Raw genomic sequence first — 26,134 nt, 5'->3', positions numbered from 1 at the left:
GCAATGATTTATGGGGAGTACAAAGCACAAATGTTAAGGTGCTGGTACTTAAACCCATACCGCGAGGACATAGTATAAAACTCCAAATGAGCTCTGGTTACTTCTCTTGTGCTGTTGTATCCTAAATTGATGCAATCCAGGTGTTGAGTGGCAAACTGTTTGCAAAACCTTGTGAAACCACAAGCTCTGCTTGCAAGATGTATGCAACATCTTCCAAGGACTAATAACAAAACAGTGCTCCACCACTGAAGCAGATGTTGGAAGTGGACCAAAGTTATTTTGGAACAAGCCTGTAAAGATTTAAGGTAAATCTAGAAGGTTCTTTCTTAGTAGCACAACAGAAAAAAGAAAGAGACAGACAGGCTGGCACACTGGTGTTTGCATTGGTGGGGGAGTGCTTGACTTCACAAGCTCTCTCTCACTCTCTATCAGGCCAGTTAGCAGCACATCTTGGGGTAAGTCCACTGGTTCAACACAGGGAATCAGTGCAGGGTTGGAGCCCTCCCACACGTGTCTGTGTGTGTGTGCCTAATGCTAAACCAGACAAAGCCTTGTAGCTCCTTCGAGAATCAGTTTTACATTGCTTGCAGTCTCTCTCTCTCTGTCTCTCTCTTCACACTTTCAGTACAGTCTGAATGGGTGGGTGCTGAGTGGGTGAAAAGCAAGGAGTTCATGAGAGAGAGTAGGAGAGAGAGAGAGAGCGAGAGAGCGCACGAGCGAGCGCAGCCACTCGTCCTCACTCCAGGCTCTAAGTTTAAAGGCAGCCAGGCAGATTTTCTTGGCTTGGATGCAGCGCTCATGACAGGATTAGGAGCCTGGGATACAGGATCGACCGGAGATCTGCAGGTCCTAGTGGACGAGCCCAGGTCAGATTCTCACCCTGCGCAGGTAGGAAAAAAAAACAAAACAGTGCATCAGACCTTTCTACCTGCATATATAAAAAATTGCAACTGTGTGATTGTTCAAAGTATATTTCTTGGTAACAAAATCTGATTCCCCAAGTGTTAACAAAAGGCCACAGTGAACCAGTTAAATCATAAAGTACAAGGGTGCAAAGTTGCAGAGTATGTAGCAATAAAATGTACCAAAGTGTTGACTTTTAATTTTAACAGACATATATCACTTCCCCTTTGTTTTAACTCCTTTGTTCTTCAGAAATTCGAGGCAGTTTAGAGGCGTGCACTAACAATGAATGAAAAAACTGTCAGTTTTCATTACTTACTAAAGGACTGATAGTAAGAGAGTCAAAGACAAGTTTTGGCAAATGCAGAAGCAAAATTGAAATTCTGGATTGAGTGTCGGGCACTAACTCAATAACAACTCATCACAAATGTGAAGCTGTGAAAGGGGAGAAATGAGCAACATACAAGTGTGTAGAACATGCAAAATGCAATTAAAACTCATAAACAGGGAGGAGATAAGCAAAAATATTTGTTTTTTAAATAATTTCAGCAAAGCTCTCTCTTGTGTTCTTCCTCTGTATTTGTTGAATTGCTGAAGTAAGCATTCTTTCCACTACGAAATTTTTAGCTGGAAGTGCTGAAGAGGTGCCAAGTTTATTTTAAAATGTGTGTGTGGGCTGATGGGGATCATTGTTGCCGAGATTAATTTTGAAATCTCTGCAAAAGCAGCAAAGGAGAGAGAGAGAGAGAGAAAACAGGAGCGAGACGTTCAAGTTCTTGTTTCAGATGCTTCCTTCTTATGTTATGTAACAGATTGAGCCGAGCACTACTTCTGCCAGGGAAAGAGGTGAATTTCTTTTCTTGGACCCTCTTTGCACTGTAAGGAAGAAATTATAGATAGCCACGCCCTCTTAACCCTCCTGTTGTGTGCAACTTCATGTTCATTGAATGCAGCCGGTTCTCTATCTGGTTGAAAATGAAGGACTGCAAGAGATTTCAAGGAAATGGCAAAAAACACTCACATTTTCAAAAAGTTTGATGTTAGAATATTCTAAAGGATCCACACACTGCTGCACAGATTGTGCCGTTTTCTCGCAGGTTGCTTATATTTGATTATATTTGCGCATTTCCTTACAGCAATATGTGCACACAGATTTACATGCCCTCTTTTAACTGAAATTCCAAACGTATGCTTGGGAAGTGGGAGCAGCGTGTGGTTTCACCCTGAAATTCTTCAGGGAGAAAAGGAGGGAAGAGAAACTTGGTAAATTTGCAGGTTTACTCTGATTACAAAGTGCATCAGCGCCTTTTACGTAAACTTCTTCCTTCTCAGCTTTGTTGCAGTTACAATTAAATAGAGCACGCTGGGGTAAGAACATGAGTGGGAGAACTCTGTTTGTCTTTACCCCTCAGATGTGTCTGGCACTAAACCAAAGCTGGGTGGTGGGGGAAGGCATTGTGCATGCGCTTGAACTCTGTTAAACATCTTATGTCAGCTTTTTAACTCCCTTTAAAAAAAAAAAGTAGACACTGAAGGTTGAGGACATAAAAATACTATGTTACCAAACACTGCAAAATATTGCATAATTATATGATAAAGCACCTCCCCTGCTCTTTGTTTTTTAGGATGGGTGGTGGTGGTAGGGTAATGACTCCATAATCTTTACTTAAAGCTGGCCATTTTTCCCGTACAGGAGTTGCACAGATGCAGCTGGACGCTGGCTTCTCTCAAAGGGGACCAACTGCTGATTTTGGACATGCTTTTGCACGTGTTTGGATTTCAAAGTGTTCTAGAAAGCTGTTCCTCGTGGGTCTTGCGGGGGGAAGACACAAAGACAGGCAAAATGGCTCGTTTCTGTCAGAAAAGTCCTCCTTCTGCTGTTTGTTTTTGTGAGTGGGGGCACCTCTGACCCTCTCCGAAACACTCAAGCGTTCATTTTCTTGTCTCCAAACATTTCTTTCAGAGCACTCTCAGTTTTCCTCCACTGCAGAAATGAACTTGTATGGTTTCAATTAGGCTCTCAGGGACGTGTGAGGGTTCTCTCTTGAATGCTTTCTACATGCACAGCATGTCTCTGTTACTGTCTCATCCTCTCCTTTAGCATTATGGGTTTATTACTAGACTTCCCTCCCACTTCTGTTTTCTATACATTCCCAATGTCTGCACTTTTATTCTTCCCCTGTCTCCATCTCTGTCTGTTTGGAGTAGCTTGTTGGTAGGTCTGTTAAACAGTTGCACTTGGGCACACATGCAGGAGAGTTAACCCAAAGGAAACAAAGCAAGGTCACTCTATTGGGAGGCTTTTCAGTGTATTAAAGAAGAAAAGTCACCTATCACATATAAGCTCACTCTTTGTCCATGCTTTCCAATTTTCTGTCTTTGTTTCTTCTCTTATTAACTGCCTGACTGACCAATTGATGGCTTCTGTGTGCATGCGACTTGGATGGAATTTTTACATTTCGTATTAGTAGCTAAGCAGGAAAACCTCATTCTTGTTTTTACAGCCTCCCCTTCTTGTTCTCACTTCTCTCTCTAACACAGTGGCCCTTGTGTTTCTGAACTGTTTCCCCTGGTGGTCTGAACTCTTTCCATACCAAGTGGCCCGTCCACTGTTACTGGAGCACCAAGATCCTCTGTGGTCGACCAGTGCAGGTAGCCACTGTGCAGTCTCAAGGCTTTGCTGGCGATATACTGTTACACTAATCACTACAATCCATCCATCCATCTTCATCCGCTTTATCCGAGGCCGGGTCGCGGGGGCAGCAGCCTAAGCAGAGAAGCCCAGACCTCCCTCTCCCCAGCCACCTCCTCCAGCTTATCCGGGGGAACACCAAGGTGTTCACTACAGTTTTCAGGGGTTTTTTTTGGTTTTTTTTAGCTTTTTAGGTACGCCCTGCTTCATCATCAGCCTGGAAGTCATTGCCGTGCTTTTGACTTGTCTTTTCGTCATTTGTAAACCAGCAACAGCACTCTATCCTGATTATGTAATATCCCTGCAGTCATCGAGAGGTCACCGGTGGTCTGTGCTTTGACCCACAGATATAATCTGACTAGATCTATTACACGGGCACCTTTTGCTGTTGCAGTTTTCCCCCAGTTGGCCAGGGTTTAACCAAAAGGCTTCATTCTTTGTTCTTGGCTTAACAGAAACAGTGACACTTAAAACCAAACAAAAAAATATCTCCTTTTTGCCAGCAGGAATTTCCCTTTAGCTGATGTCACTTTTTTTGGTAACTTTAATTTTGCCTTTGGGACTTGCACTTTCTTCCTGTGGTTTCTATTTAGTCTGAAACATCTTTTGCATCTGGTTTTCGAATAAGCGAGCAGCCACCATCTGTATTTGTCCAAACTGCAGTCAGTGCCTCTTCTTCTCTAACTCCTTCCTGACGTAGGTGGTATGCGATGGTGTTAGAGGCCAACCTGTCTGCTCTGGTCTACTGAGCCCAAATGGCCCATTTGAGCCCACATAGACAATTCAGGAAACATACACAGACACTCAAAGACAGAGCATGCTTAGGCATATGTCTATGGGTGCCTGTTGTATGCATACTTTGCTATCTGCTTTATTATCCAATACTCACAGCCCTAAATTATGTGTATGTTTGGTGCAGTATGGGTACTAATGTACATATAGTCAATGAATCACGTGTATCTTTTTGTTTTTTACACAATATCCATTTTTATTGCTATGCAGTAAACCTTTATTACGTTATTATTACACTGCTAGAGATTCCTTGAGAGTAATCATACAAATACTTGCATATGAACACAAATCCCTTATACCTTATTTTGTCTGGATACAGAAGATGTTGTATTTAAAGATATACTCACAAGACATTCAGTTTGCTAGTATCCTTTAGTCTTTGGACGCGCTTCAACTCTTCATGGCATCAATTCAACAAGGTGCTGAAAACATTCTGCAGAGATTTTGGTCCATGTTGACATGTTAGCATCACACAGTTTTTGCAGATTTGTCAACTGCACATCTGTTATTCAAATCTTCTGCAACATCCCAAAGGTACTCTATCGGATTGAGATCTGATAACTGTGTCAGGCCATTTGAGTACAGTGAACCCAATGTCATGTTCAACAAACCAGTTTGAGATGAAATGCACACATAGTACATTTTTTGAGTTACTGTTACCTTCCTATAAGAGTGATAATTCTCCTTTGAAATCAACAAGGCACTTTTTCTGCCACTGCCTGTATATTTTCCCTGTTTTTCGGGCCATTTTCTGTAAACTCTAGAGAAGATTGTGTGGGAAGATCCACAAATCAGCAGTTTCTGACATGCTCAGACCAGCCTGTCTGGCACTAACAAGCATGCCACGTTCAAAGCCACTTAAATCTCCTTTTTTCCCCCGTTCTCATGTTTGGTTTGAATGTCGGCAGGCCAGCTAGACCTTGTCTGCATGCCTAAATGCATTCAATTCATCCTGTGCGATTGGCTGGTTAGTAATTTGTGTTAACAAACCGCACAACAGGTGTACCTGACAAAGTGATTGGTCAGTGTAGCATAATTGGTAAAAACCAACCTGAAGAGCACTTCATAGAAAAATGTAAGAGTGATTGTACTGTAGAAATGGATGACTTTTTCTGCCTTAATTGCTGTCCAAAAAATCAAGCTACTATTAACTGGTGCTTAGTTGGGGTCAGTATACACTCAGCTTGGGTCTGGAGATCTTTCACTTATTGCTTTATTATAACACGTTACTTTGGTAGGTGCTTGGAGGCATTTGATGTTGTGTTCTAAACAGAGCAGAGCTGTCTCTGGGCAGGGTCCAGTTTGCACTTCACTGTCACTTTGTTGTTGTTGTTATGTGAAATATTTTATGATTCATATGTGGAAATCTCCACACCCTCTAACAGCGTCCTATCTCATGGTGAACTAAAATCGGGCAATTGTTGGAATGCAAATTAAAATCCCCTTTGATTTTCATGTCCATCATATGCTTTTTGCATATAATCAGAGAACGCTTAAAAACTGAGATTACAACACAAGTAATGTCACTGTTTGATTAGTAACTCTAATGCCAATACTGAAGTTAGGAATGGTCGTGCGTTCACGGCATTACAGATCTATGAATGTAATATGAATGTTATAATCTGTTAGTTTTTGATGTGCCGCACCGAGCGCTGCTCATATAACAACATAGGGTAAAAAATAATAGCACTTTGGATAAGGCACATTAAAGCTGTTATATATTCAATTAGATCATTTCTAAGTCAACACTCCCTGCACACTGTCCCCAAAACAAATTCCTCAGACTTAGCTATTTATTCAGCGGTTTGTTTTCATTTGTGTCGACAACTTCAAGCTCTTTTGCTCATCTTAAGACTGCATGCATCAATTGTCTTGTTAAAAAGTTATTGGTTTCTTTGAAAATAAATTCCTCACAACTGAGCCAGAAATGCAAAAAAGTAATTAGCAACAAGAAAAAAACCCCTCAAAGAACATGCTGCATCTCTATCATTGTAAAGTAACCCGGAGACAATTAAATGTCACTCTTGCTAGCAGGCAGGACTTTTGCTGAACTTGTGGGTAAAACTGTGTTCCAGACTGGGCACAGACATGACAGTATCCACACAAAAATTATGAAGAAAAATGAACTATGATTAAGGTCTCTGAGGCACAAGAAAGGACTCGAATTCTTTGCACAAGTTTATTTTCACGTAGTCAAAACGCAGGGACATGTTGCTACCACATTTTACGTCTAGACCAAGCTCTATTCTGGTTCAGGACAGATGTTATAGTGGCAGGAAAACAGTCTGTGTGATATTTAGAGATACCCCTGAGGATAGATCTTAGAAAACCCAAGGGCCTTCTGTAGATGTTCACAGATGGAGGAAGATAGTTTTTTTCTTTTTCTTTGACCACTTTGGGTTGGCACACATTGACCAGTGGTAGCTGGAGTGGGAAATAATACCAGAGTGGAAGGACTAAACTGGTCTGCTGTGGCCATGGGGTGAACCAAAGGGACGGGTTTAGCCTGAGTGGGTTTATTATGGTCACAGCTGGAATGTGTGCTGGATAATGTAGAGTTGTCCAGAAGATAACCACCTAGCTAGGTGAGAGATAAAAAGAGAGATAGACCAGCACCACACTGACATGTATAAATGGATAGGTATACATCGCAAGTGGGTTTAATCCCCCTTTCTTCTTGGCATAAATTCAAAAGGTTCTGGAAATATTCTTTATAGATTTTCGTCCATATTCACATGATAGCATCTGCAGTTCCTGCAGATTTGTCAACTTCACATCTGTTATGCAAATTTTCCATTCCACTACACCCCAAAGGTGCTGTATTGTGACATGGCTTGTTATCCTGGTCAAAGTAGCCATCACAAGATCAATAGATCAATGAATACTATTGATTCAAGGCAGGGTGGATCCATGCTTTCATGTTGTTTATGCCAAATTTTAACTCCAACAATGTTGCAGCAGAAATTGAGACTCATGAGACAAGACAACATTTTTCCAGTCATCTGTTGTCTAATTTTGAGGGAGTCAGTGTGAATTATAGCCTCAGTTTTCAGTTCTTAGTGGACATGAACGGCACCCAGTGTGATCTTCTGCTGCTGTAGCATGTTTGCTTCTAGGTTCAGTGATGCTCTTCTGCATTGCTTGGTTGAAACAAGAGGTAATTTGTAAAATATAATATTATTATTATTATGCCAGCTTAAATGGCTTAAACTGAAAGCACTTACACTGGCAAATACTTAAATAGTGATACACAGAGGATGTGTCTGGATCTCCTCAACAAGTCTCTCTGTGCTTTCAACCCGAGTCTAGTCTAGTCTGGACTTTATACGTGGCACAAGTCTCTCATTGTGTTAAAACATGCCACTCATCAGCTTCATAAACATTTAACACAGGATCTATAACATGTTCTCTTGCTTGCACACCAGCACATAAATACAGAGAAAGAAGAAAGACAGGCACAGTTAGGCAGATAATGATAGGTAGTGACTTAGAAGACCAATTCATTAAGTTCTTGTTGGGTTTGGAGAGACAGCTCGCTGGAAGAGAGTTGCTGCATATAATGGCTTCAGTGAAAGAAACTGAAGGTTTATGTTTGCTTCATTTGATTAGAGATCATTTGTAGATGGTCAGAAGATTTCTCAGTGAAGTGCAAAGTATTTCCCCAAATACATTCTCAGCTGTTTTTGCTTGTAGCTAGCTATCATGCCCTGTCTGTTCTTCACAATGGAACGACACCATCTGCATTGACAGGCTTGTTCCACTGTATGAGTCTGAAAGACGGTAAGAGAGCTGCGGTTTGTAACAGTTGGCCTTAGTCAGCATACACGTGTGTCTGTATGTGTGTGCGCAGTACACGTTGGCAGACCTGTGGGCCTTCCCTTCTTTTTTTCTTTTTGGCTCTGATAACACAAGGGATTCATGACTCATATATTTTGGCATGAAATGTGCACACCCATACACATGCACATATTAACATAGCCAGCAGACTTTGAGAACAACCGGCTGTAGAGTAAAAAAAAGACAATTACCGTCATTATTAGGCAATAAATAATAATATTTACAGTCTTGACATATTCATATTTGTACCTGATGACAATGTTGGAATTTGGCAGTGCAAATGGCAAGAACAGCAGACCAAGAAACAGACATACAGGCTCTATGTGGTTTTAAAAGAAATGGTTTATTTGGGAAATTTGGTAGGCTGCTGTAAATATGAAACTACAATCAGCCTTGTTTGCTTAGCAAAATGACTGGAAACCAGTAGAAACAGCTTGCCTGCATGTGCCCTGATATTTATAAAAAAAACACCAAACTGCTTACATTACCTTTTAAGTTCACTAATTAACACGCCACATTTTGGTGGTTTATTCTATATAGTAAATGGTGTGTAAAAAAAACGCAAACTTGTGGCTTTACATGGCTTTTTATGTGCAGTACTACATCCAGGCCAGATTTCTGTGGTTCTGGATGATCTTCACTGGTTTTCTGGGAACCTCACAGATAATGAAACATATATTGTACCGTCAAACTATCCAACTAACATGTACACTGACACAGTACAGGTGGCAGAGATATATACATAACACACTTGTTACTGTATCGAGCACTCTTGGTGTCTTAGATAAAAGAAAATGGCTCTAAACACATGAAACTAAATGATTTCAAATGCAATACATACACCCCATCACCCTCTACTCTACAACACAAACACTTCCTATATTATAAGGAGAAAAAATATGTTTAAAAAGATCTTGAACATACTGATTTGTTTGGCTGGGGGCAGAAAACAAAGAAAACTGAAAGAAAAAAGAAAAGAAAACTGTTATGAACACACATCAACCTCGAGAAATGTCTTTTCATTTTTTCTCAAAACCCCCTTTTCCACCCCCACACCCCATTTCTGCCCACTCCACAATCACTCAGCTTTTCCACTAATTCTTTCAACATGTTCAGCATTACTGCTTTAGTTGTTGCCACTGGGACAGATATGCTTTAATAAAACAGATTCTCTTTATCTGTGTCAGCTTCTCCTTTATGTTGCACATAAATGCACACAGTAATGTGATGTCAAACACTGACATTTTCATGTTTTCTATTCTATAAAAGCATTCAATGCAAAGTGCTCATGAAGATTTAAGTAGTGGCTTCTGACAAAAAAGAAAAAAAAAAGTGTGATACTCAGCAAATGGGTTCGGGTAATCCTCAAATCCCTGGTATAAAGAGTACTGAGGAAAACCTGCACATGGACCAGGAGAACATCCAAACTCTACATAGTAAGGCACAAGATCCAGGGTCTTATTAAGGACTCTCTTGCAAATCTTTTAGGATTTTGTGAGAAGTCTCCACTGAAGACCTTTGAAAATTCATTTTCTTCTCTCCCTCTCTTCCTCTGTTTGTGCCACCAGTCGTGACTGACCTGTATCCCTTCCTCATCCAACTTCCGAAGCTGACCTGATTGCCAGGCTCCATCCTCTCCTCTCCTGTCATGCGTCTCCTTGCTTCACTCCTGCTCTTGCTACTTCTTGGATCAGTGGAACCCCGGAGAGGCCCTCGGTCAAAGGCTGTGGAGAGGGGCGCTAGGGGCCATGTACGGGGTAGAGGCAGGCCCGGCGTCATGAGGCGTCAAACTGAGGTGTGCTTGGAATACACGGAGGCAGGAGAAAAGTACCTTGACTGCCAGGATAGGCAGCTGACCACTGTGATGCAGGACTGGCCCAAAGATATCCACCACCTACTGCTGGCGAGAAATAGGATTCAGGTATTTATAGGCAGATTTCTGTTCACCTGGTGCAAAAATAACAACTGATGCTAATTACAGCGGACCGGAGATACTATTTTGTGCAAGAAATTGAGTTCTTTGCAGCAATTAAGCCTGAGTTAAGTATCCATAATCTCTTACTCTCAATGCTTCAGATGGCTTGTTGATGCCATGAGCATCTGTGCACCAGTTATTTGGGAGCGTGATCAAAGACAGACTTTTCTTCCTTATGTGTGCAGTTTTTTGCATGTCTGAGCAAGTACAGGATGTTTATGTCGCAGGTGTTGAGAGAACTGAAACAAAATGTTAGCCTGCAGGTTAATAAGTGGAAATGACTGAGCAATAGACACTGATGAAAGCAGTGAAAACAGGTATAACTTATGCGGGAAGGAAACCGGATCTTGTTTTATTTTTATTTGTGTCTTCGACACTTTGTTTTGGATTTAAACAGGATATATTTTGTAATTTAAAACATCTATAACATTTTTACACTAAAAATATGTCATTTGAAAAGTTAGATACTTGGAATTACAGATAGAGAAAACTGACCCATGCTGTGTAATTTGAATGTCTTTACCACTTGCAGCACTTGCAGCACAAATATGGGAATTTTAAACTTCAGGCTCTGAAACAGTTGCCCATACACCAGTGGGTAATGCCACAGTAGTTATGGCCATCTTTTATATAGAATCTGTGGTATTAAATGGGTCAAATAGCTGTAGGAGGCTAAATTCTTACAAGCTGCAAACTGCAGATGATTGAAGTTTTTTAGTACAGTAAAGATAAGAGTAATGCACAAGTAAGCTGATGGTAAATGCTACCATATTGTCCAGAAATGCAAATAAAACAACTCAAGTACATCTCTCCTTTCAGGTTTTGAGGGACAACATGTTTGCTCAGTTCACCCAGCTGAAGAGCTTGGATCTCCAGCAGAACCACATCTCCAGGGTGGAGGACGATGCGTTCAGTGGCCTCTCCCAGCTCAAAACCCTGCTCCTCCAGCACAACCAAATGATGACAGCCTCCGAGGAGATCCTGCTGCCCCTACCCCGCCTTACTTATCTCCGTCTCTATGACAACCCGTGGAGCTGCCTGTGTCCCTTGGAAAGCTTGATCAGAAAACTGCAGCTGCCAGGCAACCGCAACCTGGGCAATTACGCCAAATGTGCAGAGCCTCTTTCACTGAAGGGTCAGAAACTGAAAAAGTTGAATGTAGACTTGCTGTGTGAGGAAGACATTGGGCCAGAACCTGGTGTTGTAGAACGGCCAAAGCCTCCGCCAAAAATAGGGAAGCCAGATGCCACCTCCATGTGCCGCACATACATGTTTCCCAAACCGCTGCTGGACTGCAGCAACAAAGGTGAGAGATTGTAAAGTTCTGTATCTCTATATCTTTGTGTGATTTTATGTTAAACTACAATCTGTCATACTTACATTGTGACCTATTGTTTAAATCTGAAGCAAGAGGACACAACGTGGATGCCACTATAATATAAGTTGATGCATGTAGGCCTTGGTTAGGGCAGCAGTGGTTACCTATTATCAGCATTGCTATGTGGATGCTGGTCCAGATGTTTTAGAAGGACTGGTATGAAGGTTTGTGCAGAAAAACTTGGACTAAAAGCACCTTATTAAAAAATCTCATTTACAGAGTTTGTTATGTTCAAATGGTTTTTTATTAACTGTGAAATGGGGGAAAAAATACTTTTTTGGACGGTGAACATTATGTACTGGATGGGGAAGTTGTGGTTAGTAAAACCACACAAAAGTCATCTTACATCCAAGCTTTATTCTTGGAGATGTGGTGAAAATAAGAAAATATTACCATGTACTAAACTGAGCTGGTGAAACATAGTAATCTTTATACTACATGTTTGTTTGCCTGTTAGAAAAGTTGTATTTCAAATTAACCTCAACTTTTAAAAAGTACTCCGTTCACATTCACTCCTCTTCTATACCACTAACTAGATGCTGAGTAGCACGAGCCCAACTTTACATTTACGCCATAAACGCAACACAAAGAAGAAGCCATGTAGGCAGTAGGATGTGATTATTTTCTTATCACTGACAAAGTATCTCGAGGACATCACTGAAAGCAAAACCAGGGTGCAGTACATGGAAAATTATAGCATTTAACAGTTGTTTTCACTAACCTGTCAATCCGATTTAATTAATTTTCTCTAATTGAAGGAATGTTGTTCTGGACTGTGACTTTGACCCCGTGTATCATTCTAGCTTTAGTATATTGATATGACTTTTAGTCAAAGTTAAAAAGACATTATAGAAAAACACTGAGATGTTTATTATTAGTGCAATAGCAGAAAAATGATCAGCTTAAATCAAACTAAATGTAGGAATGAAATAAACTCTGACAAAGAGCAATTTCATTGTTTCTGAATCAGAAAGTGTTTATTTGTCTAAATCCAACCAATTTCAGGTGCTTTGCTAAACTTGGCCGTTTCTTTGTTGCAAACAGATGAACTGGTGTGAGAGAGGAGTACTTCATATGAAAAGGCACATTTATTAGCTTTGCTCAGCGCTCTTCGGGACACAGTCATGCTTATTTGTTCAATGAAACAAATAAGGCGCAAGAGTTTTTTTGTTGAATGTTTGGGTTATAAGCAGGCAGCAAGCAGAGATGTGTTTGTTTTATTAGCAATTTCTACACTGGCTGTCTGAGTCTCGTTGGGCGGAAAGCCGCACACTGTCTTCTCCTTTATCAAACTATTGCTCAGTAGTGGAAAAGTTAGGATTAAAAAGTAAGGTTTCATATATTTCATACATGTACAGGTTTTTGTGTAAAGGCAGATTTGTACCTTTTTCTTTATCTGATCACACAGTATTTTAGGCTTATTCTTATTCTTACCCATCATGTAATGTGACATTTGATGAGTTAAACTTTTACAGTTCTATGAAAAAGTATTTTCCCCTTCCTGACTTCTTCTTCTTTTCTTTTCTTTTTTCTTTTTGTGTGAATTTTGTAGGATTTTTCACATCATCAAACAAATATTAATATTAGACAAAGATTACCTGAATAAAAGAAAAAAACTTGCAATGAATCCAATGAGTTTTTGACATCGCCGTGGAGAAATTTTGGCCCATTTAGCCCATTTTTGCAGAATTGTTTTAATTCAGCCACATTGGAGGGTTTTTGAGGCTTTGCAGCCTTTAACAGGTGGGTCATGTTAAAGGCTTTCTTTGTTTTTCCAAGCCACCTTTTCTGACCCAAAACCAAAATGAACATTTTGGATTGGCCGAGTCAAAGTGCAAATGCACTTAAATGCATTTGAGATGCTGTTGCATGACCTTCAACAGGTCATTCATGTTTGAAAACCCTCCAATGTGCCTGAATTAAAAGAATTCAGGCACAGAAAAGTGGGTCAGAATTCCTCCACAGTGATGTGAAAGACTCACTGCCAGTCATTGGAAACACTTGATTGACAAGGACTGGCGCAAGCAGTTTTTAGGTTTAGGGGCAGTTACTTTATCACAGCACTGCATGTGCGCTCTAAACTTTGCAAATATAGTCCAAGTTCTCACCCAGGTTTTCACATCTGGTTCTATCTTTGCATTAAGCTGTCACTATGAGACTGATGTCATAGTGACCCCAGTGTTGCCTTCAAAAAGACAGAGATGGCAATTTCTGAATTTGTGCAGATCCCTTGTGGTTACTTTGATGTGGCCTCTCCAGTTGCTCTTCTATCTTCTTTTTGTTGTCCTCTCACCATCCATTTAATTTAACACACTGTTTAACACACACTGAAACTCTGACACTTTCTGCGTCCATTATTCTGACCAAGTCCCACATGAGGATTTGAATACATCTATCAATGGTGAGCTTGTATCCTCCCGAGAAAGCAGTCTTTCATAGAGAATCGACAAGCCAAAACCACACAATGCAGCTTCTGTGTTGTAAAGGCCTGAAGAAGCTTTTGCATATTTTCCTAATTATTTTTTTTCTACAGTAAGACATTTGAATCTGTTCTTTATCTGAAGCATCATAAGGTTTCTCTGTTTCGCTCACAGGGTGAACATCCCATCCATCTCTCCACAACTTTCCTTTTTTATGCCCAGTAATGATTCTCCCCATCCTGCCTCTTTCTAAACCACACCGCACCATAAAAGCTGTATGTGATGTGTGAATATTGCTTAATATAGTGCAGCTGTTGTGCATGACAGTTAATTCATGGTTTTGTGCTTTTGATTTGAAAGGGTGAGTTGTTACCAGATGATTAGTCTTTTTATTTACTTCTCATTTTGTTCTTTTCCAGCACTTGTGTTTTCATTTAATAGTTGTATTAGCTGTGTGAAATCTAATCTAAGCATTACACTTACATGATTTTCCCCTAATCTTTTGTCTATTTGACAGACTAATTGCTTAGAGTTTTCTTTGCTGTAATTCAGCCCAAATGTACTACTGTTGTAGTGTCTTGATGCATGCTCAATCATTCAGGTAAGAAAATCCCCAAATGCTGGATTCTGTTCATCTGGATGTAGCGTTTCAGCGGAAGAAATGTCACTCATCCAAGTGACTTCTTCAGTCTCAACTGACTGCACGTTTCTCCAACCTTATAAAGAGTGTATTTGCATAATGACTGAAACTAGCACCACTGAGGTCAGTTTCTTGACCATTAATATGGAAATTGTCATGACCAACAGCAACCACTGATCAATGGCCATTCACACAGGGTTGTGGAATGGCTGCAATCACAGCATTGTAAGATGGCGAAAGATGTACCCTTAGGCCCCCTCCTTCGATTCAGAGATGATGTTTCCCTTTTCCAGTAAACGGCCTCCTTGATTTCTTTAACTAACCTGTAGGTGTGAATAGAGTGCGGAGTCTTGGTCTGACGAGTTAGCTCTTCTGTGTTTTGCCATGTGCTTCACCAGAGGTTGTTGGGTTTTCCCAGTTACTCTGTGGGGGACCAGATCCTTGGGGTGGACCAATTTTTGGCACAGAGTATTTTGGTGTTTGAAAGCCACAGAGACACAGTGTTTAGAGAAAATGCATCTCAACTGTTCCGATACTGACACTAACACATAAGAGATCACTAAAGGTTTTCGCTTAGGCAGCAGTTGTCCTTCTCTCCTGGATCGGCTGGAGCTTTCTTTAGCCTTCCCAGCTTTGACAAATGTCCAGCTGGGATAACCACATTTACTCAGGGCCTTCTTAATATGATGTTCTTCTGCTTCCCTGGCTGCTGGGGATGCTTTTCGCTCTATGTTGTAGCGTCCTGATGACACCCAGTTTGTGCAGACAAATCTTTAAATACTGATCTGTATGCGTTGGTTTATGTTACACATCAACTTTTGAATCTCACAGTCTAAGAAGACTAACTTGACATTTTGGTTAACTTGGTGTGTTGGACTACCGAGTTAATGTGACCAGTGAACTGTGGTACATCATCAGATTTGATTTTCACCCAGGTGTCATCCACATACCTGAACCAATGACTTGGTGGTGCTCCAGGGTAGGACAACAGAGCCCTCTTTTCCACTTCTTCCATGAACAAGTTGGCCACAGTGGGTGAAACTGGGGAACCCATGGCGCACCCATGTTTTTTGCCTGTAGTACTGACCCGTTTTTGTGAAATATGTGGAACGAAGACACAGTTCCAAAAGCAAACACACTTGGTCAGTGCTGAGAGTGGTCCTGTTGTTGAAGTTAAAGTTGAGGTCAGTGGACGCAGCTCTTATGAGCTGCTCTTATGAGCTGCGTCCACTGCTTTAGTGACTGGAACACAAGTAACGAAAGATTTAATAACATCCCTTTGTCAACAAAATCTAATGTCTTCTGGATGTGGTGTTTAGAGCTGCCTACCAACGTGTTGAGGATTGAAGCCAAAAACTTTGAGATGTTATAGGTGAGGATGATGGGGAAGACATAATAAAAGGATAGAGTACAAAAAGAAATGCACAATGTATCTCCAACTGCTACATCTGTAAGAAAAATAGACATACAACTCCTGGAACACAAACTTTTGAAAATGCACAGGTACATAAATCAACAATATACGTGTGTGTGTGTGTGAGTGTGAGAGAGAGAAAGAGAGAGAGAGTGTCGAGTGTCGAGTGTGTGTGTATGTGTATGTGTCTTTGTCACGAATGTACTTGAAAATGATGGTGAGAAGCCACAAAAACGAAGCCCGGGAGCCAGAAGCAGACACAGATGGATCGGGGAAAACCGGGCCACCCGCAGTCCCCAAGAGTACTGAAGACCTAAGACCAAACATCTTCACCCAGCAGGAGAAGGAGGGATAAGTAGACCCCCCACCCCCCCACCCCCTCAGATTATACAGAGCACTGTGATTATATTGGCCCTATGGTTTTAGGGCCACGGTGTGACGTTAATGCCCATTTATCTACAGTGTCTTAGTCCTTGGCCACTGTTATAAGAACAGTTTGAGTTCTTTATATTTTGCTTCCAAGGACCCAGACTATCTTTTAGTTGTTAAAGTGTTTTTGAGCAATAGTTCTTCAGTGTTTTTCACGGGTTTCACTTCTGATATTGTAAGATGTTATACATAAGCCAGCGTGTTAAATGAGAGCAAAAATCTTTCATCTTTTAACAGTCCGCCCCGCCCAACATAATAAATCTCATGATTCTGCTCAGAAACCCAGTTTTATGTTCCTAGACCTTGTTGTCAAAGCTGCTGTTACAGCCAGTAAATCATAGATTTCAGTGGTAACAAGTGCTGTGTAAAAACTTGGGACATTTGACATTTGAGTAGGCAGCACAAAAATGAGTCATTTATATATGGTGACTCGGCTGCACATACACCCACACTCATAGCAGTGTTATAGCTCTCTATGGATCTTGTGGATCACAGACAGCAGGCAGATATTTAGCAGGAAATAAAATGACCGTATTTTAGGTTGAGCAACAGTTGCTGTGGTTTCAAGGGTCCTGACTGCAATGTTAACTGTTTAACTTTGGAGAAAAATCTACTTTTTCACCCTGAGGTGAAACGGTCACAGAAGCAAGGGAGAAGCACTGATTTGGTCACAGTAATAAATATAAATTAAAGAGAGTTACTAATAGGTTTTCCACTTTTTCCACTTAATAATGGAATCATCTCAACTTTGTTGCTAAGGGTTCTGCATAGACTAACAGTCATTGCACTGCAGATGTGTGTTTCTTTCTCTGCCATGAAAGCATTTTCGGTAAATTTACAGTTTAACAAGTAAGGTGCATTTGACCCCACATGACATGTGGAACCGAGAGAGGCCCATCCTAATATATGAACTACTTTATTGTGTCCTAGTGCTACTATGCAACACACAATACTGGTTAACATAAATATGTGAAGTAACCTTTTCCCCCATCAAAAGTGGGGCATGCTTCCAAAAAAGCCAAAAATGGCTGCTTACTACTCACTATGCACAGTGGATCCCCTGTAATCACGTCAGCACTGTAAAAAATTAATGGCTTCTCTTTCTGCTGTCTAAACAGTAAAAAAGTTTTGCAACACATGCTCTGAGTGAGTTCAGTGTTATTGCACAAATTGAATATTTGCTTTGCAGGAATGAGTGCGGAAGCGCTTCATGATATTTTATGGAATCTGAAGCCAAGAAAGAAAAGAAAAAGACTCCGGCTACGGTCATGTACTTAACTCCACACATCTATTTAAATCATCCAGAGTGCTAGCACATAAATATTAGAGTGGACTACACAGATAAATTTCCAGATTGATGCTCTGAACTCCTACTAAATAATGTAAATAGCTTCGTTCTTTGTATTGAGACTGTGTAAATACTGCACTTACTCCCTGTGTTCCTGTGTTTAACTACTATTAGTTATACTAATACAGGAACCTCTATGCACTGCATTGGGGAGTGGCCAGGTATATTACTGCAAAAAAAGTTATTTAAAGTTGTTCTGTTGAAGTGAACCAGGTGATTCAACTTAGACTACAAATACTAGATTATGACATGTGTGAGAATATAAAAAAATATATATATTTATAATGGATATTTTAATAGATTGGGTTTCCAAAAAGGAAACATTTTCTCATGCAGCTATAAAGCATAAAGTCCTTTTTAAAAAAAGAAAAGTCCAAGAGGTACAGCTGTTCACTGAACTAATGACTTCAGCAGATTCAGCGAGAGCCCAGTGCAGTGATAAATGACTTTCACATTTCCTGACATGCTGTCTCTCCTACTCCTTCTCTCCGTATCTTCCTTCATTCATCTGTCTCATCAGTAGAGACATGTTAACAGATGTTAAAGCAGGAAAGTGCTTAACACTTTATCTGCCATATCTGTGCCATGAAAAAAGTGACTCCTGATAAAAGCTTCCTGAAACTTCCTGAAAACACAATTATCTCCAGAAGGCTGATGCTAGAGAAAAAAAATAAGAAGAAGCAAATCGGTCGTGCTCACCGTAGCTCAGCTTTTTGTTGAGCTTTTAGTACCCACAGGGAAACATGGACTTCTGGTCACAGACACTACTGTCACTGCTGAATACACAGTGTAGGCGTAGGTCTTTATTTACTGTAAAACACAGAAGACCACAGATGTATCTCTTTGCAGGGGAGGATTTGCGTTTGGCTCGGAAAACTGAAGTCCGATTTCTCACAAGGAAATCAGGAAGTTTGAGTCTAATGTTAGAATGACAGCATTTTCCATCTTTTTTTTTCCTTTTTTTTTATTCTAAAAAGCTGCTTTGATAAATTTTCAGACACATGTACACCCATTGGCAGGCTGGGATTCCCTTTAGGTTTTCCAGAAGAAAACTTCTCACCATATTGGACTGATAACATGTGCTGGAATGCTCTCTGAAGACACTTTTTGCTTCCCTGCATCACATCACAAAGCAATAATCATTACACTTCCTGAGTCTGTTGGCTACATCTGTGTGTGTGCTGCATGTGTGTGTGTTTTCTTGGAGTCTGTGATGATTTATGGCACCATGCCTTCATGATAAAACCAGCTACAACATCTGTGGCAGTAAAGCGTACTTGTCTAAAGACTGCAACATCTGCGCTATAAATGTGTCCATAAGCATGCTTCTGAGCACATGATGCAGCCTGTGTAAATAAATACATACAGGAAACGTCTTTGTATGCTTTGCCACACACATTTCATTCATGATCTTACTTACAAATCTACAAAAAGTTGGCATTCCATACCAAAACAAAGCATTGTTTAATTATGTCTTAGGCCGCGCTTGCTGCCTATGCACACTTATGTTTCCTCCCATCTGCAACTATTTTGCGTCAGAAACAATCAGCTATGATCCTTTTGGAAGACCTAATGGGACTTCCAGTTTAAAAGATATTCATGATGTTGCCCACCATGACAGGTTCAACAAGTCTAATGACTCAGGGAACCACAAAGCCACGAAGTCTAATCTGTGAAGGCTTTGATCCAAAACCTCCAAAAGGTAAACCGTAATCAGAGAAACCTGCATCTATTCATTGTTAGTGCAGAACATACAGGTTTCAGCCTTTTATTTTCAGTGGTTTTGTACTGACAGCATCAAATCTTTATTTCACCTGCTCCATCACGGCGGGAGGAACATTTATAAAATCTACCTCCGGCGTGGGACTTTAATTCGAAACTCCAGAGAGGCTCTGTTATAGAGATTGCGATATGTAGGACGCACTGTTTAGTGCATTACTGACTTCAAAGGCAAGTATGAGTGTGTGTGTGTGATGCTTCCAGTGTAAGCAGAAAAGAGATCGCTCTGGCAAATAAGTGAAATGTTGTAATACATGATGTCCCCTTTGACTCCATCTTGAAAATGTAAAAAGTTGCACACAGCCTACAAACCATCTTTAAACAATAGAAATGAAGAGACATTTCTGTCCAAGTCGAAGAGCCAGAAATGTTCACGCCCTCTGTTCACATATCTTTTTTTGTGTGCACTGATGATAGTAAAAACTTTTGTCTTTCAGGTATCATGAAAGTTGAAGACCTAATGTTTCTAAACTATTTCTGTCTGCAGATTTGATTAGCATCCCACCTGACCTGCCATCTGACATAGTGAGGATGGATCTGTCCAACAACAAAATAAAACATCTCAAGCCAAAACATTTCGTGCTGTCCAAAGACCTCAAACTTCTCAACCTCAGCAGTAACAACCTGCACCATATAGACACAGGTAACAGAAGCACCGCTCACATATTCTCTCTCTCCCACACACATGTGCATCTGAGTATTCGTGTCTTGATCCGTATCCAAGTATTTTGTGTTGTCACAGCACAGAAAACAGACCCAACTGCACAACTCAGAGATGATGATAATTCCATTTTTAAGGGTGATTCAATTCAACTGTATAACACCCAATCACAACAATCCCCTTAAGGTGTTTCATGCTGACCCTACAACAATGCAGAGAAAATTCAAACAATCAGGCAACCCCCTATGAGTAAGCGCTTGGCAACAGTGGGAAGGAGATACTCCCTTTTAACAGGAAGAAACATCTGGCAAAACCAGGCTCGAGGAGGGGGGGGCACAGGACAAAAGACATGTTGTGGAAGAGAGCCAGGGATTAATAATAACAAATAATTAAATACAGAGTGGTGTATAAACAAAGAGAGTGAAAACTGATGAGTGAAGAAGAAACGCTCAGTACACCATGGGAAGCCTCAGCCGCTTAGGCCTATTGCAGCTTTTCACAGGAGACAGCCGATTGATCTGAAAGTTGTTAGAAACGGGGATAATTGTGAAACAGTTATCGCTAGCGATAACTTGATAGCATTCTTAGCAATATTTTGAGTCCTGCATCAAAAGATTTTAAAAATAACTCAAACAATATTTGTAGACTTTTCCTAAAATAAGATTTAAAAAGCTTTTTCCTCTAACTTGCATTTACTACGCATCATTAATGAATAAGACCATGCAATTTCATATTTTAGTTACAATAAGCCAAGAAAAACAATAATTATACTTGACTACATTTTTGTGATGATAACAAGCAGATATTCTGGCTACTCCTTGAGGGCAGGGGCAGGACAACCTCCCTCTTTGCCAACAGATTCTCCCACAGTTTTCTATTCAGGAGTGTTACATCTCTGTCTTATAATGTCCCACTGGAGGATTAAACTCCTTGAACACATTGTGATATTTCACTTTTTTTTTCTCAAGAAATACTGCACAATTATTTTTTTTAAATTTAAAATTTATTGAGATGAACCTGAGAAAGAAGCACATGTGCCACTCACAGGAAAAACAGATATCTGTGATTTATTAGAAAGATGTTGTTTATCACCTCATGTCTAAGCCTCACTGGCTTGTGCTCGGGGTTCATTTTGAGGACATCCAAGTCAATCAAGATGTGACATATTTAAAATTGTGAACAGGTTCATGCTACACACTGGGGAAAAAATGTGGCTGGAAACTGCAGTGCAAGCAAAATGATTGAATGTGCAATGAACTTGCAATCTCATTACCTTTGAAATGGCTGTTTTGAACACAGGGACCAGGTCTGTGACCACTCGCAGTAAGCTGTTATCTTCAAAGCAACTCAAGCAAGTCAAGGCAGCAATAAAATGGCAATAAGATGGAAAAAGTCTGGCGTCAGTTTCTGATTAAATTAAGTCAAGTTGCCATTTACATATAATAGTTGCTGCAGGACAGCAATTTAACTGCAAAATTACATAGCTGCTTGTCAATCTTGCTTTTATATTGGAATAACCGTAGGCAGGCATCTGAGATGAGTCCCATGTTGCAAAGAGTGACGTTTTAGATGAATTCTGCTCATCGACGTAGACTGAGTGCAAAGTGTTGGAAATCTGTCTGTATTTATAAATTAGGTGGCAAACCTCCACCAAACTGTCTGAGAGTGCTGATTGTATGGAGAGAGGTTGCCTCCCACCAGGTGACCTGTTTTTAGCCAACTAAAATGATCATCCAGAGATTGAGGGTGTTGCACGCTCAACCACTGGGCAATCAACCACTACAACTACTCGCAACTGGCTTCAAGAGGCAAAAAATTACAATGTAGTTTACTTAACTGCAGTGTGACTGATTTATTAGAAAGTTCCCAAATCCTTTCCTTACTTCAGAGGTGCATAAGTGCTTCTTTCCTTGTTTATTTCAGCAGTTCCCAAAGTAATGTAAAATTACCTAATAGTGAGAAAAAAAGCAATTTTTATGGAAATATGTAATAATGGACATGAAATGCTAAGTAGAGATTAAAGGAAGGGTTCTGACTATTTAAAAAAATCAATAAAATGTAGGTTTCAGAGATCAATCTTATTAAACTAGATGAGAAGGTATTCAGAATACAAATTCGACCTCAGAAATAGAGGAGTACCATTAAAAAGTGCACATTCATTAATCTCACCGAGCTAATGATGTGCGAGTTCATCCCTTTCCTGGCCAAGAGAAATTCAAAAAGCTTCATTATCCCGCAACGGCACATGCAAACAATCTACTGTAGCTCACTCCACTGTGTCGAAAATTCTCTGGAAACTCAAACAGAAATTCAGTATAATTGTGAGAGCTTGTGATTGCCAGTGACATGTGGTTTGAATCCCCAAACCCTCTTTTTAATCATGTCCACATTCAGAGTATATTAAAAAGAAAAAGTTGTTTATTTATGCTTTTCATGGGAAGGATGGCCAGAGAGAAAAGAAACATGAATGAAAAAAAATTCTGGCACATTGGATCAGTGTTCTCTTATTTGTGTTATCTTTTTCATGGAAGGCTTTGGCCAGTTGTTTTGGCAGATTGTTGTGGTTTTTCTAGGCTAGCCAAAACCCCCAGAATAGACAAAGCAGTAATTTGATGGTCACAGGATAATGCAGTGTACTTAAAGCCTAATTTGCCTAATTTTCCCCAGACTAATAACTTTATATCTTAGAAAATGTAAAAGGAAAGTGTCCCACCCAAGGTAAAATAAATAAATAAATTTAAAATAGTTCTTAATAGTCTTTAACTAAGTCAGTTTATCCAGCTGGCATTATTTCTGCGTTACTGCAAGTGAAGACTCAGTGACCGGATCGCGACTGTAAATTTAGATATTTAGATTGAAGAGCATGGAAGAAAAGGTAAGTGTCCCTAATAAACAGTTTAGCCTTTAGGAAATATGTTTCAGACTTTCTGGCAGAGAGTTGGATGAAAGGATTTGTGTATTTCAGTTCCTGGGAAAGTAGCATGCATGTGGTCATTGTGGCTCCAAGAAGCACATGAATAGTATCCAATTTGGGAGAGCCTCAAGCCTCATGAGTCCAGAGATAAGACATGGGAGGAGGAGGTGAAACAAGAGCATCCCTGCCCCCTTTATTACACTTCCTTCCTCTGCTATAGTTTCCTCTGTCTGTGTTGTTCTTGGAGTTGAATGTTCATAAAGCTAATATAGACACTGAAAGAATCTCAACACCAAACCAAACCAAAAAAACCTTTTTCAGTCTTTTCTTTTCAAGTTTCCAGTGCCATCAATTCCCCCCTTCTTAGTTCTCTACCTCCATACGTTCCTCCTCCCGTTTTCTCTCCTCCCCCCTCTCTTCCTGTCTGTAAAGATCAAAGCCTGGCCAAAGGCTGGAGAGCGTGAAATGGTCTTTGCTGTCCCATTACTCCCACTGAGAATGCATCCATGGGCATGCACGTGCACACATTAGAAAATCAGACAGCTAACAGTGACTGGAAACATTTAAGAATGTCAACAGTCACCTTTTAACTCAAAATGTTTGATTTTGCGTGTCATGAAGCCCTGCTGAAAACCAGTGTCTATACGGGGAAACTGGCCTTGGCAGCTTGCACATCTGGAAAAGCACCATCAATACTGAAAGATTTTAGAGCAACGTATGCTCCTATTCAGATGGCATCTTTTTCAGGTTTTGCATATTTTAAGTAAGACAAGGCTAAACTTCATATGTCATGAATGGAATCAGCGTTATGCAGGCCTTTCACCAACTGAAAAAATTTGGCACAGCCTGAAACCAAAAATGTGACCTAGAAGACCCAGGTTTGTTGATAAGCTAGAAATGTTAAAACAAATAGTGTATTAGGTTTGCAAAGCATTGCAAAGCAAAGCATTGTGTTGTTTTGCAACTTTTATGGAACTGGGTTATAAAAAGACTTAATTACTTGATTATTCTTAAAGAAAATCAATCAGTCAATCACAGTGAACTAACACGGTCTAAAAGCCAAAAAAAATGTCAAAGACTGTGGTAGAGTTTAAACTGTGGCAATTTTTTTGTGTGTATTTTTGTTCCTTTTTAGTCATTTTATTCTCTGTTGAGTCTTAAATGGCTCTTTAAACCTCATGAATGCCAACAGAATGCTAACTAATTTAGTTTGCACTTTTCCCTGCTCCCAGGTGCATTTGCAGGCCTGCTGTACCTCCGTGAGCTTGACCTCTCCAACAACAGTCTCCAATACTTCCAGTACAGTGTACTCGAGGACCTCTACTTCCTACGGAAGCTCTCACTGGACAACAACCCCTGGTTCTGCGACTACAACATCCACTACCTAAATTACTGGCTCAAGCACCATCCTGGCGTCCATCACACTGGCTTGATCTGCTCAGAGCCGCCGGAGTTCAAGGGCTGGCGTGTCGCGGATTACGTCAAGACCTACAACGGGGAATGTCCTGTAGATAAACAAACAGAAGGGACAGATACAGGACAGGGGGCACAAGAACAGTCAGAAAATGACGCACAGAAGCCAGGGATGGACAATAGTGATGGACAGGGTGCAAATCTTCCACAACACCTGAAAAAGGCGGCACCAAACAAATTTAAAATCATCAGGCTGAGCTAAAATGCAGACGGCTCAGAGGACTGGTAGAAATGTATACAATAAGATTGAAATGGATGTCTGAAAACAAGCTGAACAATGGCTTAATAAAAGGAGGAACTCTGTTTTGTGGTAAAATCCATTACGCAGGCTTTTAGGGATAAAGCTACCCTGTTTTGTATGGGTTGCAGAAACACCTAACATTTTCTTGGAGTTTATTGTTTGTTTATCACTTTTCTCTCTTACCGTAATTTTAATTTTGACTTCAGGATATACTTTTTTTCTTCTAAAAAGTAGTTTTTGGTCTTTTGGTATTAACGTATGCTTTTGTCTACTTGTTTTCAGGAAATAAAATGTGTTGTTTTTTGTATTGTTTTTTTCTGAAAATGTGTTTTACTATGTGATTGAAGGCAAGAGATCATGAAATTTCCAGATACATTGCAGGTAATGTGTCAAGGATCACAAATGATTATTGCTAAAGTGTTCCATATTCCATATCATTAGCTGCTTATGGTGAGGGCGCTGGAGCCCATTTCAGCTGAAATTGTGCAAGAGGCATTGTGCACCCTGGACATTTCACCAGTTCAATTAATGAATGTCTTTGTGAAGAAACACACACAGGCACAGAGAGGGTACGTAAACACTACATAGAAACTCCCAACACGATGAGAAGGTTCTTGCTGTTTACTGATCACCACTGGAGACTCCCAAGCAATGAAAAATTATCCATACAATGTAATAGTGATCAATTTAAAAGCCAAGAAGCTTAAATTTATAATGTATTTTTCATGTATTTTTTAACTTAAATACATAATGTAATGAGTCCCAAGACGAACCTAATACAATTTAATGTTCGTTTTTTTTTCAAGGACAAGGCACATTAATCACCATTAGTATAAATGTGCTATTTTTTGCCAAATGGCTCATTTTGAGTTGTTTTTCCTGGGCCAGATGTTAAATTATCCATTAAAGGGCTATAAAACATAAAAGAACACAATCAAAGGCCATTAAATAAAAACTAAAACAGGGTCAAAACTTGAGAGAATGGAGCAGGTAGCATGGAAACAATGCTCTGCAAAAGTCTAGGAAAATGGGAAATGTGTGCATAAGTCTAGCAAGCTTTAAAGTCAGTATTTAGTGTGACCACCGTTATTCTTCAGCACACCCTGAACTCTTATAGGAAAAATTCTTGAATTCATAATTCCATCAATTTAGGCAAGATCTCCTACACCACTGAAATGTAGCCCCAAACCATCACAGAGCCTCCAGAGTGTTTTATAGATGGCTGTAGACACCCCTTT

The 26,134-nt window shown here is 40.1% G+C and overlaps 1 protein-coding gene across 2 annotated transcripts; it reads left to right on the top strand.

Moving 5' to 3' along the window:
- Positions 1-486: 486 nt before the first annotated feature.
- On the top strand, positions 487-26,090 carry lrrc17 (leucine rich repeat containing 17). 2 transcript variants are annotated; one of them, XM_013274654.3, is made up of 5 exons: positions 487-866; positions 9,793-10,145; positions 11,019-11,505; positions 20,095-20,250; positions 24,415-26,090. In XM_013274654.3, exons 2-5 carry the CDS (start codon positions 9,873-9,875, stop codon positions 24,855-24,857), a joined length of 1,359 nt encoding a protein of 452 aa, XP_013130108.1. In that variant the 5' UTR covers positions 487-866; positions 9,793-9,872; the 3' UTR covers positions 24,858-26,090. The 2 variants fall into 2 exon arrangements, with proteins under 2 accessions (XP_013130108.1, XP_003450788.1); XM_003450740.5 differs by having other exon boundaries at positions 488-888.
- The last annotated feature ends 44 nt before the right edge of the window (positions 26,091-26,134 follow it).

The sequence above is a fragment of the Oreochromis niloticus genome, linkage group LG17 (assembly GCF_001858045.2).
Source record: "Oreochromis niloticus isolate F11D_XX linkage group LG17, O_niloticus_UMD_NMBU, whole genome shotgun sequence".
Lineage (NCBI taxonomy): Eukaryota > Metazoa > Chordata > Actinopteri > Cichliformes > Cichlidae > Oreochromis > Oreochromis niloticus.
This window is presented reverse-complemented; position numbering and strand designations above follow the sequence as displayed.